Below are 17,343 nucleotides of genomic sequence, written 5' to 3'. Positions count from 1 at the left end.
TAAACTCACATATTTAAAAGGTAAAAGATTTAACAGACTGGATAACTTTGTTGAAGAATTTCAAAAGGAAATTGTAGAAACAGAAAAACAATTTGCATATTCAATTATTCATTCTAAAAATGCCCAAAAATGTAGTGTTTCAAAAGTTAAATCGTTAGTTGATTCCAAAATTTACGTTTCACCAACGCAAAAAAATACGCCGGCGAAAAAAGAAACTCCCGTTGTAGTATCCTCTTTTAAAAAAAGAAAGCGTCGCAATAAGGGATTTTACACGTCGAACGGTGCGTCAAAAGTACTACGCTACGTTAACTTGGTTGAACCCAAAATACAGGAAAGAAAAACATCTAAAATTACGGTAATAATAGACACATCAAATAAACAGCCTTTGGTCTCATCTTCCCCTGTTGTTGTTGATGTGGATGCACAACCATATATTGAAATAACCAAACCTTTAATGATATCTAAATTATTCACACCCAGTTGTTATGTTTTACTTGGTTTAAATTTGTGGAAACTTAACAAAATAGAAAACTTTGCAAAACAAATTTGGAATTCTGTTCCAACAAGCTTAAATATAAAAGCGTTAGCGTTAAATACTTTTGACGAACACAAAATTAAGTGGGTGGATTTGGCAACGGTAAATGTAAATCCATCGTTAGAGATACAACGCTCAATTCGCATTTTTTATAAGGAATATTCAAACGGTTGGTTTTCGACATCAATAATTGACGCGTATGTTTCGTCAGTCGTGCGCCATCGCAACAGCTTAAAAATTGCTTAAACTTTGGAGCTGTAGATTGCGACATAACTTATAAAATTGTAGAGGGTAAGTGTAAATTTGAACGCTATCGACGTTGTTTTAAAAGCATATTGCGGGAAGACAGCCAGCTTAGAGATAACGTCTTTTTTCCGATACTGTGGAAAAATCATTTTTTGTTAATTGCGTTTGTTAAAAGTAAAGGTTGTGTAATTTTGTATGACTCGGCGGATGGTAGTAATTATTCACTTATTAATCTTATTAAGACCAACATGATTTCCTTGCTTAACGACTTAGGTTTTACCGACGAAATAAGTTTTTCGCAGCGTACGCTTATTGTACAGCGAGATGGTTATAATTGTGGAGCTTGTGTCTGTCTTACAACAGACATTTTATGCGAAAATACAAAAATTAAAAATGTTTTTTTTCAGGATTTAGATTTATACAGGTGTTGGGTGGTTTATACCTTGTTTAAAATTGCAACAAACTATAATTCTGGCATACAAGCTATTGTATCAAATGCACATTTGCGTTTCACAGGCTTATTAAACAGTGACAACATATGTTGGTTTAATTCCGTTATGCATGCTCTAATGTCAATAGTTGAACCATTTTCCATAACCGAAACCATGATAAATACTATAAATTCAGATTGGCTTAATCTTTTTCAATTAATTCATACAATTAGTTTAAACGATAACGTTGATAATCAATTTCATTTAGAAACCGTAAAAAAAGTTTGTACGATTTATAATTTACAATTCGGAAACCAACAGGACGCAAGTGAATTTTTTGTAAAAAGTAGTGATTTTTGTGACTTGTTAAATTTAATCGGCTGTGACACAGAAATTTCATGTAGTTCGGTTTTAACTTGCAAATCATGTAATTTTGTTCGTCCCGCAAACTTTCAAATAACCCCTAATATAATGTTAATTCCGATCAACCCTACAATTAAGGATAGTAAATTATCAAGTTATATTTCTAATTATTTTATAGCAAAAAATGAACCAGATAACTGTCAAGAATGCAACTGCAAAAATATTAATACTTGCAATTTTTTTAATACACCAAATTTATTAGTAATATCATTATTAAGAGCAGGCCTTCAGCTAAAAAATCAAACTACAATTCGTCCGGACAAACATTTAAAATTTTTTAATTCCGCTTGCAATACTCAAAAAACTTATGAGTTAAGGTCTGTAGTAGTGCATTTGGGCGCATCTCTTGTTTCTGGTCATTACATAACTTATAACATTTTGGACAATGGCAAAATTATATATAAATGCGATGACACTGCTGCTAAAGTAATCAAAACTGTTAATCATGAAACGGCTTACGACGACATTAATACAAACGGATATATATTTTTTTATACGTTAAAGGGTACTACAATATTTGGTGACAACAATCATAATTGTGATGTTTCCGAGAAAAATTTAATTCTAACTAAAAAAAGTTATGAAACAGAACCAACTAACATTCAAAAACCCAAGAGTTTTTTTTTGGACTGTAATTACATTTATGCGAAGGATGTTTCTTGGCCAAAAACAAGTAGCCCATTGTTACAAAATGTGCAAAATCAGATTTTAACCATCATTAGATTACCATTTAATAAATCAAAAAACACTGTATATGGTTATCGTCATTCTTTGTTTTTAAAGGGCCACAATTATAAACTTAGTCAATACAATATGTTTGGTTCCCACGTAACTGAAAATATTTATCGCAACATAACTTTTTTTATTAAAAATCAATTTTGTCTGAAACAGCATACAGAGCATTCCACAAAAAAAATCGGTGACCTCGTTATTCAACCCAGGATTCGTTTTTTGTTTAAACCATCAATCTTAAATAACAAACATGATCTTTATCGTTATCTATTAAGCTTCGAGGAGTCAAACAAAGAAATAGGTTATTGTGAAAATTATGTAAGACAAGTTTTAGATAGTGAGGGATTAATAATTTTTTATGCAGTTTTACAGAACAAAACATATACCCAGATCTGCCACGAATGGGGAATTCGTTGCTTAACCTATTGCGACAAACTTGACACATCTAGTTTATAGGTGCGCAACATTTAAAATGCTTTTATATGGCTTTTCTTAAGAAATCAAAAACTTACTGTTCAGGTAAACGTTTATAATCTGATAATATATCAAAGTGATAAGGGCAACTTAAAACCGAATATTTTATTTTTTAATCGAAATGATTTGAAACAAATTTGTATTTCAGTTTTATATTTTTATTGTAAATTTTTTGCCTCTTATGCAAACAATCTTTTTTTTAATTCCTTTACATTTAATCTATCTTTTAATTCATATAATTGTAATAATTCTATTATTATCTGTTCTTTTTTTGTTTTCATTTATCTATTTTTTTGTATTAACCAATTGACCTTTAAATTTTTTTACTGCTTTATTACTATCAACAAAACACCTTTTTATTTTTCTATTTTTTCTTCTTTCCCGGATGAAGAGCAACCCCTTGTCGTGGGATCTGGGCTTTAAACAAAGATTGCTCAATAAGTTAACTTAAAATTTAAAATTTAAAGCATTCGGCTTCAAATGCCGACGTTCGGCCGATTTATTAAAATTTGTTTTCTTTAGAAATTTAGATTTCTTCTGAACTACTGACGTAATTAACATTTGTGGCCGTTGTGCAGTGTTAAATTATCTTTTAACTCAAACAACGATTGTGAAACTCAAAACTTGGCGTACAATGTTTATTTGGCATTACTAATTGATTATTAAATTTTGGGCTGTATTCTATTGTCGGAATATACTTTCTGCTGGAGAGTGGGATTTGTTTTTTCGGGTAGGAGCGGGCCTTTGTTTCTCTTTTGTTATTTCTTGGGTCAATAACTGCTGTAAACGTAAAATGTGGCGCTCAAAATTTTGCTATTATAATTATTGTTAAGCAATCAAGCCGGGTTAAAATTTTTTTTTGATTCCTATCGTCGGAAAGTATTTATAAATGGCTCCAAATGTCGACGTTCGGCAGATTTATCAAACTTTTTTCGATAAGTTTTAGCTTAACTACTGACGTAATTAACATTTGTGGCCCTTAAAAATGACAATACTTTATCTTTGTTATAAGAGTTATGCAATGTTAAATTTTTTTTCAACTCCTATCGTCGGAAAGTATTTAAAATTACGGCCGAGCAAATGTTGGTTTCTTTAATGTTTTTTCGTCGCTCTACAACTTTTGCAAATAACAAGTGTGAAACTCAAAACTTGGCGTACAATGTTTATTTGGCATTACTTATTGATTGTTAAATTTTGGGCTGTATTCTATTGTCGGAATATACTTTCTGCTGGAGAGTGGGATTCGTTTTTTCGGGTAGGAGCGGGCCTTTGTTTCTCTTTTGTTATTTCTCGGGTCAATAACTGCTGTAAACGTAAAATGTGGCGCTCAAAACTTTGCTATTTTAATTATTGTTAAACAATCAAGCCGGGTTAAAAATTTTTTTCGATTCCTATCGTCGGAAAGTATTTAAAAATAGCTCCAAATGTCGACGTTCGGCCGATTTATCAAACTTTTTTCGATAAGTTTTAGCTTAACTACTGACGTAATTAACATTTGTGGTCCTTAAAAATGACAATACTTTATCTTTGTTATAAGAGTTATGCAATGTTGAATTTTTTTTCAACTCCTATCGTCGGAAAGTATTTATAATTACGGCCGAGCAAATCTTGGTTTCTTTAATGTTTTTTCGTCGCTCTACAACTTTTGCAAATAACGAGTGTGAAACTCAAAACTTGGCGTACAATGTTTATTTGGCATTACTTATTGATTGTTAAATTTTGGGCTGTATTCTATTGTCGGAATATACTTTCTGCTGGAGAGTGGGATTCGTTTTTTCGGGTAGGAGCGGGCCTTTGTTTCTCTTTTGTTATTTCTCGGGTCAATAACTGCTGTAAACGTAAAATGTGGCGCTCAAAACTTTGCTATTTTAATTATTGTTAAACAATCAAGCCGGGTTAAAATTTTTTTTCGATTTCTATAGTCGGAAAGTATTTAAAAATAGCTCCAAATGTCGACGTTCGGCCGATTTATCAAACTTTTTTCGATAAGTTTTAGCTTAACTACTGACGTAATTAACATTTGTGGTCCTTAAAAATGACAAAACTTTATCTTTGTTATAAGAGTTATGCAATGTTGAATTTTTTTTTCAACTCCTATCGTCGGAAAGTATTTATAATTACGGCCGAGCAAATCTTGGTTTCTTTAATGTTTTTTCGTCGCTCTACAACTTTTGCAAATAACAAGTGTGAAACTCAAAACTTGGCGTACAATGTTTATTTGGCATTACTTATTGATTGTTAAATTTTGGGTTGTATTCTATTGTCGGAATATACTTTCTGCTGGAGAGTGAGATTCGTTTTTTCGGGTAGGAGCGGGCCTTTGTTTCTCTTTTGTTATTTCTCGGGTCAATAACTGCTGTAAACGTAAAATGTGGCGCTCAAAACTTTGCTATTTTAATTATTGTTAAACAATCAAGCCGGGTTAAAATTTTTTTTCGATTCCTATCGTCGGAAAGTATTTAAAAATAGCTCCAAATGTCGACGTTCGGCTGATTTATCAAACTTTTTTCGATAAGTTTTAGATTAACTACTGACGTAATTAACATTTGTGGTCCTTAAAAATGACAATACTTTATCTTTGTTATAAGAGTTATGCAATGTTGAATTTTTTTTCAACTCCTATCGTCGGAAAGTATTTATAATTACGGCCGTGCAAATGTTGGTTTCTTTAATGTTTTTTCGTCGCTCTACAACTTTTGCAAATAACAAGTGTGAAACTCAAAACTTGGCGTACAATGTTTATTTGGCATTACTTATTGATTGTTAAATTTTGGGCTGTATTCTATTGTCGGAATATACTTTCTGCTGGAGAGTGAGATTCGTTTTTTCGGGTAGGAGCGGGCCTTTGTTTCTCTTTTGTTATTTCTCGGGTCAATAACTGCTGTAAACGTAAAATGTGGCGCTCAAAACTTTGCTATTTTAATTATTGTTAAACTATTAAGCCGGGTTAAAAAATTTTTTCGACTCCTATTGTCGGAAAGTATTTATAAATAGCCCCAAATGTCGACGTTCGGCCGATTCATCCAACTTTTTTCCATAAGTTTTAGCTTAACTACTGACGTAATTAACATTTGTGGCCTTTAAAAATGACAATACTTTATCTTTGTTATAAGAGTTATGCAATGTTAAATTTTTTTTCAACTCTTATCGTTGGAAAGTATTTAAAATTACGGCCGAGCAAATGTTGGTTTCTTTAATGTTTTTTCGTCGCTCTACAACTTATGCAAATAACGAATGTAAAACTTCAACTTTAGCATAAAATTGGTTTATACCAGCTTATTACTTAAAAAGCACCCTCTGTAAAACAATCTATAGAATAAAATTTACATTTTATTCTATAGCAGATTAAACAATAGTAAGTAATGATTTCTTTACTAGCTTAACATTTTTATATTGCCGAATTAACTTTTTATGTAAACACAACATTTTGCGGAAAAATGCGGAGTTCTGCTAGAATTTATAAAAAAAAAAATTCTAGCAGAATGACAGTGGTAAATAAGGCGTGTCTGGTTAACCGGTAAATCAGTTATGTTATAGATATTGAATTACATGTTGTGTTATATCTATGGTTATACTGAATTTATAGTAATTTCGCTAGCAATTTGAGCGTTAATGTATTAGTTATTCACGTAACATTTTAATGAAAAAACCCGCTACTAACAGTAATATAACCTCTGGCTATTTACAATGAATATCAAATACATCATCATGTGATTTCTACCCTGCTTTGTTTTACTTTTTTTACATACAATTATGTAACAAAAGACAAGCTATTAGAAAACATGCTTTAAAATGATAAAAATAGATTTTTAAATTTAAAAAATCGAAAGGGACATTTGTGATTTAAATAGTAACAGCCGTTTAAAAATAAAATTTTATGATTTAATTTTAACAGGAGGTTAACAAGTTAAGGTGTACCAATCAAGTTACTTATTTATTTTTAATAATTTTTTAATTTAACTTGAATATGGGAAGCTATGGTGGCCATGTTTTGCCAGGAACATTTTTTCTTTTATTTGGGTTGTGGTACACATTGAAGTTTATTACAAGTTATTTAAAAAGGTATTAAAAGTGTTTTATATAACTGTTAAAAACCATTTTAAATTTTTTTTATGTTAAATAATCTTTTTAAACTACTATAGCCTATATTAGATTCTTAGTGTTTAAATAATATTCTTAGGGATAATAAAAATAAAAGTGGAACTTTCCGATGTTGTTGTGGAAAAATTCCATTTTCAGGAATTGTTATCGAAGGAGTCATTAAAATTTTCTTCGTTTCAATTGGTTTGTATTTTTAATAAATTACACATAAATAATGAAACCTGGCATAGATTTTTAACAATGGCATTATGTATATTATGCATTGCTGCTGTTTAAATAATAACTATTAGTATATTCTCATAAAATTAATTTTCTTATTTTTTTTCTGTTGCATTAATGTTATAGTTATTGTATAAATAATTATATCCTTTTTTTTATTTTCATTATTGCATGAAAAACTGAATTAAAAAAAACAAACTTATATCTATATGTATTTTTCAGGTATTCTCATAGAATTATTTTACCCCGGTGCTCCCATGGGTAAATTATATTCATCTACAGGCAGTTTCACGGGGCCCGCAAATTGGCAACATGCAACTATGTATTTCTTTTTCGGATTGGCTGGAGTTTGTGATATATTAAGCCACACAGCTAGACATGTTATTCCAGCAGGTAATTAGTATTTATACCTAATTGTACTTTAGTAAAACTCAAGACTGGATTAAAGTAAAAAATGTTACTCTATGGTTTGGATGTAAAGTAAGCCTTCCTATAAGATAAATAAATTTAAAAAAAGGTTTTTTAAATTAAACACTTAATTTTTTATTAGGAATCGATCGACTTGGAGCTGCTATAGCTTTATTTATTGAAGGATATTTGTTCTATTTTCATCTCCATGGCCGCTCTCATATTGACACAAGAGTTCACATTTTATTGGTTTGTTTAATATCATTGTTGTATTAAAGTTTTATCATTTTTATGGTAAAAGACTAATCCTATAAAAACATTTCATTGTTGTTGTATGTTTAGGTTGTTACAGTTTGGGCTGGAGCATTATTTTCATTTGCCCAAGTCTTCCTAATGAACAAGAAAAAATATCTTCATGTGTCTGAAATGTTGTCAGTAGTGTTGCTCATAGCTCAGGGGACATGGTTTTGGCAGGTTAGTTAAAAACACATCTTTCCGAAATTGTATGCTTTATTTTTATAAAATAGGAACATTTTTGCGACAAATAAAATTTAATAAAATTTTTTCTATTTTTTTTTTGTTATAGGTTGCATATATTTTGTATCCTCCTGGCAAGCCATCTTGGGACCCTTGTACACATGGAGCTTCGTCACATGATGGAGGTATTTTTAAATTAATTTATCATAAGGTTTGGCCCATCTTTAATTTTATTTGGTTTGGCCCATCTTTAATTTTAGATAATAAAATGCTCCGTTTTAATAGCAAATATTCCATTGTACCTGAGCTTTCCTAATTTAAAACCATATAAAAATACATTTAAGATTGCAATGATGGTGAAGCAATGTTGAACACCATGTTCATTACTTTGTTCTGGTCCTGGCATGTAGCAGCAAGCATGATATTTGTCGGTGTCATGTACTATCTTATTTATCTGTAAGTATTTCAATTAAATGTCCTGTTATAACCTTATTAATTTAGCAATTAAAATAATATATATTACCTTTTTTTTTGAAAAATATCCACAGGAAGTTATATAATGATTATTACTCTTTAATAACTAATAGCTTTGTTAATTTAAGGTTTTTAAAAATGCGACGTCAGTTAGATTCTAGTTTTTCACAATCTTACGAAAACCTAAATGGAAAAATTAGTTCTTCAACTCCCTTGAATGGTGCCTTATTATCAGACGAAGACGAACTTTAAACTTAAATGTTGATTTTCTTGTAAATATTATTAAAGTATTACCTTTGTATATATTTTTAAAATGAAATTAATTTTGTTGCAGAATAAGATGTCACAAGTTATTAATTATTGTTTAATTATCATTATGCATGCGGAAATAGTCAGTCCATGTTATATTTGCAATTTTTATACAATTCGATATGGTACATAAGAAGCCCCTTAATAACAGAAACCTTAAACCTGTTTTATTGTTTGGTACAATTCCTTTTTATCGATTTTTGTGGTGAACATACTATGCCTATTGTTAATTACCTCTCTAATCCTGACATTTTTATGTGAAATTGTACAAGTAACATAAAATCTTTATAATCAAATATAGTTATTTAAATGGTACATTGTTTATTTTGCACTAATTAATTTTGTAAAGTTTCAGATTTTATTATTCCATGCACATATAAAAGAAGATTAATGCAAAGTTGTATTTTTTATTTTTAAACCTGTTTTTATGTATGCAGTCTAATAATACAGTTATATTTTTCTTTTTTTACACAGTTAAAATTTAAATTCCAATTTACTTTTTTAATTTTCTTGCCCAAGGTAAAAAAACAATTTTTTTTGTATGTTTGGAAATTATATGTCAACTATGGACTGTTGTTGCCATTAATTAGGAACTGCAACAAAAATTGTTCCTTTTGGAAGGCAAACTTTTTATGATATTAAAAATCACTGATCGTATATAATGCTAAACTAGTTCATTTAATTATAAAACATTAACCAACCCTACAACCGGCAGCCTGGTGTAGTAGTAAGAACACTTGCTACACCACAAAGAGGTAATGGGTTCAATCCCCACTGCTCTCATGCTGTAGCGCCCTTGAATAAGGCGCAATAAACAGTATGAACTCCTGCTGAGCCAGCACTTAATCAGCAGTTTAATTATACGGGCAATTATATTCTATAATATTTCAAACTGCCTTTGGCAACACGTGATTGAGTCGACTTTTCCAGATCTTTTTTTTTCGACTTTCCCACATCGAAAGTAAAGAAATATACAAAAAAAAAATAATGTATTTGGTAACTTCTTAATATTGCACATAACGAATATGGATTGAAGAATAAAATAAAGGTAATCACAAAAAGCAAGACAGATATACTACATAAAAGGTATTAACATCTTTAACAAGAAAAAAATAACCCCTAAAGTAAAATGTACATTTTAAATTTGGTTTAAAAACAAAACTCCATTTAGGCTAATCACAAAATCTGTCAAAAAATACAGTGCTCATAAAACACAGCATATAGGTTTTTTTGTACTTAAAATGTAATTAAAACTTATAAAATAGGAAATTGCACCACCTTTTTTTCGTTAATAGCAAAACAAAATAGTGGTCTACCAATAAAATTGTTTCCCAATAAGTTTAAATAATTCCTCATTATAAGGCTGGTAGTAATTTTCCAGTATTGTTCTATCCTTCATGCTAATCTGTAATAATGTAAATAAATATTTAGTCCGCGAAGTCAACTTAGTTAAATACCCTGGTACCTTTGGATGGATTCTTCCCTTTTCCTTTCCAGCGCAAGTTGGTCCATTTTCTGTTAACCAACAATAAAACCCTCTAGTTGCATTAAAAAATACATTTTTACTTGTAAAGTGGGGTTTTAGGTTTAAAAATATCTCGAGGTTCTGAAGAACAGGTAAGGGATCTAAAACACAAAGTGATATCAAGTTAAAAAGGGTTTTATGTCAATTTGTTAGGATGACAAGTCAGCTCCGGATAAACCAACCCTACAAAACCTTACTTTTGTTTAGTTAAAAACCTAAAAAAATAAAAGGGGTTGAATTGTCAAAGTTTTAAGTTGTTTTCCAGTTAAATTGACCAGATACCAATTTTAAAAACACTGCACATAAAAATTTGTAGTTTTTAATGTTTTTTTTACCTTTAACAAAATCGTCTCCATTCAGTATTAAAAGTTGGTCAGATTTAAAATATTTTAACCAATTTTTAACGTGCTCAACATATCTTCCAATTTTAACTGGTGTTTTATCTCTGACTTGCAACAGTTTTTGATCAATATATTCTTCTCCTGTTTTTTTTAATGAAGATTTGTTTTTACTTAATCTCAGTTGATTGATCTGTATAAAAACAGCACCATTATTAAGCACATTTTTTATTAGTTTTAAAAAAACTAAATTACAGTTAAAAAGCAAACTCTACCAATAGCAATAAAATTTATATTTTAAAAATTATTATTTACATTTCTGTTCTCATTGTTTTGTATTTATATGATTTAGTACTCCATATTGGAGATATTTTGGAAATTTAGTATTTATTTATCCTACCTGTACATGATCACTTAACAATCGATCAACAGGGTTCCTCAACAATGCTATTAACTTTATATTTGAATTAAATTTGTAAATTCTTTTTGGAACAAAACCTATCGGCAAATAAGATGGTGTTTTTTCAATTGTTATTTGATCTTTGGTTGTTTGTGGCATTTTACTCTTATACCTATGTGATAAAATATAAATAAGATAAAAAAAACGGTGTTAAATTAGAAATAGCCCTTCATGATTTATATTTAATCTAAACATCTTAAATTTAAATTAACAATTAATTTATTGAAAATAAATATTGTTTAATTTATAATAATATAACAAACCCAGTTAAATTCCAATAAAATAATTAGTTGAATGCCCACCCAACGAGCTGAAATAACTTGTCATTATATAGTTGCAACTTGCAAATGCACTTGATATTACACCTTGGCAGCCACTAAACTTTATTATATATATACAGATTTTTTAAGAATTCTTACCAATTATCACCCAATGCATATGAGACATTATCATCAAAATAATGACCTTCCTCCAACAAGGAATTGACTTGTGGATGAGCAGTTAACATAGAAAGCAAAACACGGGTTCCACATTTCTTTGCACCTATAATTATTGCTTGTGGGAACCTTGTTTGTTGAAAACTTTCGGGTTTTATAAATGTTGGAAAACAAGTTTTATCTAAATTAACATAGCTATTTTTTAAATACATATTATTTATAAAATAAAGAGAAATAATTAAAAAACCAATTTTAACAAGTAAGGAAAATTTTTTTAACATACAGAATTTTTACCCTTTTCATTGCAAACTTTTTCATGCAATGATTTTACTTTAATGCTGGTAAAACGTGTTATTTGGTCGCTATTGTAGTTGTATATATTCCAACCAAATCCAAAAATCCAAAACAAAGTCCATACCCAGGTTTTATTAACAACTGATTTTTTCATTTTGTAAAAAAAATACAATATAAAATTGATGCTTGTCAGGTTGTTTAACAAAAAACCATTATTATGTTATAAATTTTGTCATCCAAACCCTTATATATAAAATATATAAAAACATAAAATCATAGCAGTTTAACCTAAAAATAAAATACACTTCATATTTAACATTAAGCTTGTATGTGCTAAAAAAACATTTAATCGCATAAAAAAAATTGGGATTACTGTTAACAAAAAAGAATTTAAAAAAAAATATATGTAAGTAATTTACGTTTTTTTAAAGTGTTAAAGTTGCAAGAACTGTAAAAAGTAACAAGAACAAGATATACATGTTAATTATGGGATTATAAAATGACAGTATCCCTTCATTAAATATATATAGAAATGATTAAGTTTGGATAAGGTGTATATATATATTCAAAAAAGCAAATTTGGTAACAATAGTTAAAGACATATGATCGAAAGTTTTTTTTATTACAAAACATTTTTTGAGATAAAACTTCACAGCTTAGTCAACTCATTAAATTTTTAATAATTTAAACTTGACAAAAACATTCAAATACAATTATGGCTGTGAAAAGCTTCAAATATTAAAATTGAAATCTATTACATAATGTTCAATTGTATTGAAAGTTAAACCGACTTAGCAATTGTGGTAAACTAGAAATAACTGGGCCATAACCAGTAGAGTTATCGTACAACTCAAACAAGGGGGCTGCAACAAGTTTATAATTTCTGGGCACGGCAAATAACGCCTTTTCACCCAGCTGTACCAAAAACAGTTTAATATGCTCTTTTGTTTGGGTAATATGAGCTGGTACGTAAGGGTACAATGGGGGTTCAAAATTTGGTCTCCACCAATTTCCAATACAATCTTCAATAACCCAATCTTGCGCGACCCCATCTTGACGACCAAGCGTCTCCGTCATTAATCTTTTTAAACCAGAAACTTCGTCTTCACCCGTATGCAATTCACCTCCTGGTAACTTAAAAAATGTTGTTCCAAGTTGAAGTAATAAAACATGGGGAAGCCCATGTTCATGAACAATTAAAACCCCTTCAACGGAACGTCGCTGTCCTGTTTTATCAAATTCCTCTCGCATTCTTTGAAATCTAGCTTGGGCAGTGTTGTCTCTTTCATACAAAGGTTCCTTGGTACCAAAAGTATAGTTTGTCAAAGGATACAAACTGATTGCCCGATTAATATGCACATTTTGCGCTTTTACAATTTCATGATTATCATTGTTGTTATTATATTGTTGGTTGTTATTATATTGTTGGTGGCGAGGCCACCCAGATCCACTGCCACTGCTTTGCCTCCGAACTGCCATATCTCAGTACTTATGAAGTTATTATAAAACTAAAGACAAAAATATTGATAACACTAAAGTACGGGATGAGGAATAGTGCGGGTTAGTTCGTATGTGAATGTTATCAAAAATTTGCAGATCGTGGGAGGAAACAGCATTTTTATATTTTACTGCAGTCTAAATGCAGTTTTTACCTAAAGGGCTGAGAGACAATGTGGAATTGATTTTAAGGCCCAGAAATTATGTGCAATTAACTATGAAGTGCAAGGAAGATTAGGAAGGGTGTAAAAATTCTGTCCTTTTTTAGTATTCAGCAATTTTCTGTTAACATTTACATACAGCCTCGGTATTTTCCGCACACCGCAACTTCTGCATCCCGTGCTTTAGTACTACCCAAAAATATATTGTCAAAAGAACATTCGTCAAATTCAACAAGTAGTACTAAAATAAATGCGGTAAAGGGTAGAATTCGCAAGATAAGATTACAAAAAGGTATAAAAATTCTGCATTTTTTGCATTTAAAAACCAAGTATGACACTAATAGAGACTAATAGAGCTTCGTCTGTCCGTGATTTTAAGGCAGGCCAGCAAAACAGTCACTGATAATTAATTTTTTAATACCGCTATTTATTAGTCAGATTGATCATTTCATTTACGAACTTAACCAAAACTCTTTAGTTAGTAGGTGTAAACTAACATGTTTAAATTAACAAAAAAATTTATGGGAGTATTTAATTACTTTGGTTTTTTTTCGACCACACGGCGTTAATTTGCTATTGCCAACGTTTTTACTATAGATCGTAAACATTAAAAAATATATATATATAATAGGTATATATATATATAAGTAAGTAATGATATTTTCTGCGTCTAGTTGCAAAACCAATCCATAACTAAGCTTGCAAAACAATAAAATCAAGCATGTTGTTTTGTTGCATTTTGGGTAATTTAATCCGCATGCTTCAATGACTCGATTAGGAAAGGTTGACCATAGAGATACCAATATAAACAAAAAAGAACATAAAGATACTAATATATTAAAAAAACTTCCCTTCCTTACGACTGCTTATAAAAAAATTTTTTGTAATTAAACAACATATATAGTCATTTTTAGTTTTTAAATTTAATTACAATGTAGTATAAACATAACTTACTTGATTGGGACAATTCCAGCGTTTATTTTCAAGAGTACAGCTGAAGTTACCCAGAGTCATGGGGGTGTGACATTTATCACATTATTGGCTTAAAGCCAACAACCCCATGCCCTGGGCATACTCTAAGGCTTTTTTGGGGTAATAAAAAATGCCCATTACAGCTAAATATTTGTACTTTATTTCACATATCGTTATTCTTTGAACTGCTTTTCCCACGTGCAATTCAATAAAGTATTACGCAATTAAATGATTTAACAGATGTTAGTAAAAAAAAGATAACAACACCCAATTTTGACATATTTCCTATCGTTTTCAACTATTAATTCAATTTAAGCGATTTTTCGTATATCACTAAATATCGGTTAACTTTAAAAGCTTTCACATTTTTCGCCAGGGTGCGATAAAGAGGGTTTGATGGGTGACTACTGTAGGTAAAGTCTTTTTCTTTCGTACAAAATTTAAATCGTCTTATTCGGTTAACTAAAAGTCGAGTTATTAACTAATACGTCAGAGGTAGTTTATTGGCGTGTGAAACTAAACTTGTGGCAACACGGTATTACGCGGGAATAGTTTTAGGGTCTATAAAATTAATATTAGTTGGATTCGAAAGCTGTAATTTTCAGAAGTTGTTAAGTAAATCAAACTTAATATAACACCAACTTTATAAATTTTTTGGGTGACCTTATCCTCGATTTGGGCGAAAAATTTACACATTTTTCGCCAGGGGCGATTTCCTGCCGCAAATTAGTTAAAAAATTAACACATTTTTAGCATAACTCAAATTTTTTTTTTCGTATTTATAAATACCTTACCACTGTTTCCCTTGGCAACTGTTTGCAGAAAACGGGAAGCGAAAAACTACGGTTGAAGTACAGTGTTGATTTAATTAATGTCGGATTTCAACTAATCGCATCAGCATTTGTTTTAGCAATTCGCTTTGCTACTTCGCACAGACCCAGCAATTATTAAAAATCAAATCAAAAATTAAAGCTCTACATGGCCTTAGACTGTAAAGACTAAATTATCAAAAGTTTTGGAAAGTGCTTTAGTAAACGACGCAGTACCAGAGGTTATGGGTCCGCATAAAACCGTTATGATTTAAAAATACAAAGGTACCCCCTGTAAGCTAAAAATAAATGCAAAAGAATATCTAAAAATACTGAAAGAATGTTATTATATTTATTTTTTAGCACCAGAATGGAACTAATTTACAAATTTGTATAAAAACAGTAACTAATATGCAAATTTATTACAAAATTTTATTTACATGAGAGTAAAAATAACGTAGTTATTAAATATATTTTTTTGCAATGTAAATCATGACTTTACAACCAAAATGTTTTAACACCTTTTTGTTGATTTCTGAAACCTAATTAAAAGCTATTTTACGGAACAGCATATGCTCATAAATGTCATTCAACCCATCGACATTATAACGTTTTTAAATAATTCCATTTCCCCTAACTTTACTCTGAAAATGTGTGTTTTGTGATATAGAAACATTTCATTAAAAAAAAGACATTTCTCCTTAATTGTGATTTTTTTTTTATTCTGAATTCTTATTATAACTTATGGTGTACTTCAACAAAAAAAAAGTCAAAAAAGCCACAACAGTTTAATCAACAAGTAGATAAAAAACATTAAAGTACTAAAAAAATCGTTATTGGATTTCCCCAAAATTACCATGCCCTGTTTCCTTGGCATGTTGTTGAGCTGATCTCTGCCCAGTTAATCGAGTGTTACATGTTAAACACATTAAGGTAAAGTTAGCAACATCAGTATACTGCCTTGCACTTTTTGAATCATCAGCCAATTTTAGGGCTTTAGTTAAGGCCATATCATCGGAGGCAGGAAATATAGTTTGAATTGGAAAATTACTATCATCTGGATCAAGAAACATAGGATCGTAATGTATTCCATCGTACAGTAGAAATATCCTAGTGGCATATTTATTTTCCTGTCCGTATATGTCAGGTCTTACAGTTTGAATATCAATAGCTGCTATTTCAACTTGATATATCTCAGATAATATTGAAAGTTCTATTCCACCTCCCCAAGAAGTATCACATTGTATCCAAACACTGTATTCTGATGTTGTTTTGCCCAGAAAGGCTTCAGTGTATTTATTTGGGTTGGAAGTAACAACATTTGCAATATCTGCACGAAATTTTTTAGCCTCATTGTAATTATTTTTTGATAAGTGACCATGTAATGCAAAGTAAACGCTATAAAATAAACATGAATTATCTGCTGGCACCTCTTTTCGTTTCATTTCAGGAAAACTTGCTTTTTGCTCTTGAGATTTAAGTGTCGATTTTTTTTCCGTGTTAACAATGGTAAAGGTGTCTCCAGATCGAATATGCAGATCACTTAAAGTTGCTTCGGAATTTGATAAATCCAAAGTCTTAGGAGGATAACCTGTCATTATTCTTTGCGAGGAAATTTTGACACCACTTGCAGTTTGAATTGCTTCTTTTAATTCATTTAAAGTTGATGTTGAAATTAATTTATTACTTAGGCGTTGTGTTCCTTTTTCAGATTTACATCTTAGTTGTAAAGCTGCCATTTTTTTGTGCAATTATGCCTATCGTTTTGCTGCTTTGGCAGTTTGAACGTTTTGTAATGAAAAAATTGCAGTTGGAAATGTTAGTTAACAGTTACATATATAAACCAAATATAGATTGGATTGATCCCACTATAAAATACTATCCAATCTATAGTGTTTTTTTTCTGTTTTAGTTAAATATTAAATTAATTACTTTTAAATTATTTGTTTAAAAACGCCCGAGAGAATTCAAAGAAAAGATGTTACGGAAGACTGATTTAAACTTTTCTCACATATATCGTT

General features: G+C 30.1%; 4 protein-coding genes across 4 annotated transcripts; 1 reads left to right on the top strand and 3 right to left on the bottom strand.

Moving 5' to 3' along the window:
• The first annotated feature begins 6,740 nt into the window (after positions 1-6,740).
• On the top strand, positions 6,741-9,242 carry LOC145749946 (transmembrane protein 45B-like). The gene is made up of 8 exons (XM_082565840.1): positions 6,741-6,903; positions 7,022-7,125; positions 7,384-7,554; positions 7,712-7,818; positions 7,912-8,043; positions 8,156-8,231; positions 8,391-8,502; positions 8,649-9,242. The coding sequence occupies exons 1-8, from the start codon at positions 6,809-6,811 to the stop codon at positions 8,770-8,772; spliced, it is 921 nt and encodes a 306-aa protein (XP_082421966.1). The 5' UTR covers positions 6,741-6,808; the 3' UTR covers positions 8,773-9,242.
• On the bottom strand, positions 9,149-12,167 carry LOC145749945 (heparan sulfate glucosamine 3-O-sulfotransferase 5-like). The gene is made up of 6 exons (XM_082565839.1): positions 11,884-12,167; positions 11,572-11,770; positions 11,093-11,264; positions 10,690-10,885; positions 10,295-10,455; positions 9,149-10,234 (listed from the first exon to the last, which is right to left on the bottom strand). The coding sequence occupies exons 1-6, from the start codon at positions 12,035-12,037 to the stop codon at positions 10,142-10,144; spliced, it is 975 nt and encodes a 324-aa protein (XP_082421965.1). The 5' UTR covers positions 12,038-12,167; the 3' UTR covers positions 9,149-10,141.
• A 271-nt stretch (positions 12,168-12,438) lies between these two features.
• Positions 12,439-14,023, bottom strand: LOC145749947 (cleavage and polyadenylation specificity factor subunit 5-like). Its single transcript, XM_082565841.1, has one exon. It carries the CDS (start codon positions 13,360-13,362, stop codon positions 12,649-12,651), a length of 714 nt encoding a protein of 237 aa, XP_082421967.1. The 5' UTR covers positions 13,363-14,023; the 3' UTR covers positions 12,439-12,648.
• Positions 14,024-15,951: 1,928 nt separating this feature from the next.
• On the bottom strand, positions 15,952-17,255 carry LOC145750317 (ubiquitin thioesterase OTU1-like). Its single transcript, XM_082566317.1, has one exon. It carries the CDS (start codon positions 17,059-17,061, stop codon positions 16,156-16,158), a length of 906 nt encoding a protein of 301 aa, XP_082422443.1. The 5' UTR covers positions 17,062-17,255; the 3' UTR covers positions 15,952-16,155.
• Positions 17,256-17,343: the final 88 nt, after the last annotated feature.

This window comes from Corella eumyota, chromosome 4, assembly GCF_963082875.1.
Source record: "Corella eumyota chromosome 4, kaCorEumy4.1, whole genome shotgun sequence".
Lineage (NCBI taxonomy): Eukaryota > Metazoa > Chordata > Ascidiacea > Phlebobranchia > Corellidae > Corella > Corella eumyota.
This window is presented reverse-complemented; position numbering and strand designations above follow the sequence as displayed.

Coding starts and splice junctions, on each gene's coding strand:
- LOC145749946 (XM_082565840.1), top strand. CDS start 6,809: ATGGGAAGCTATGGTGGCCATGTTTTGCCAGGAACATTTTTTCTTTTA. Junction 6,904..7,021: donor ATTACAAGTTATTTAAAAAG/GTATTAAAAGTG, acceptor TAATATTCTTAG/GGATAATAAAAATAAAAGTG. Junction 7,555..7,711: donor TAGACATGTTATTCCAGCAG/GTAATTAGTATT, acceptor ATTTTTTATTAG/GAATCGATCGACTTGGAGCT.
- LOC145749945 (XM_082565839.1), bottom strand. CDS start 12,037: ATGAAAAAATCAGTTGTTAATAAAACCTGGGTATGGACTTTGTTTTGG. Junction 10,456..10,689: donor TGGAGACGATTTTGTTAAAG/GTAAAAAAAACA, acceptor TTTGTGTTTTAG/ATCCCTTACCTGTTCTTCAG. Junction 10,235..10,294: donor AGGGAAGAATCCATCCAAAG/GTACCAGGGTAT, acceptor ACATTATTACAG/ATTAGCATGAAGGATAGAAC.
- LOC145749947 (XM_082565841.1), bottom strand. CDS start 13,362: ATGGCAGTTCGGAGGCAAAGCAGTGGCAGTGGATCTGGGTGGCCTCGC.
- LOC145750317 (XM_082566317.1), bottom strand. CDS start 17,061: ATGGCAGCTTTACAACTAAGATGTAAATCTGAAAAAGGAACACAACGC.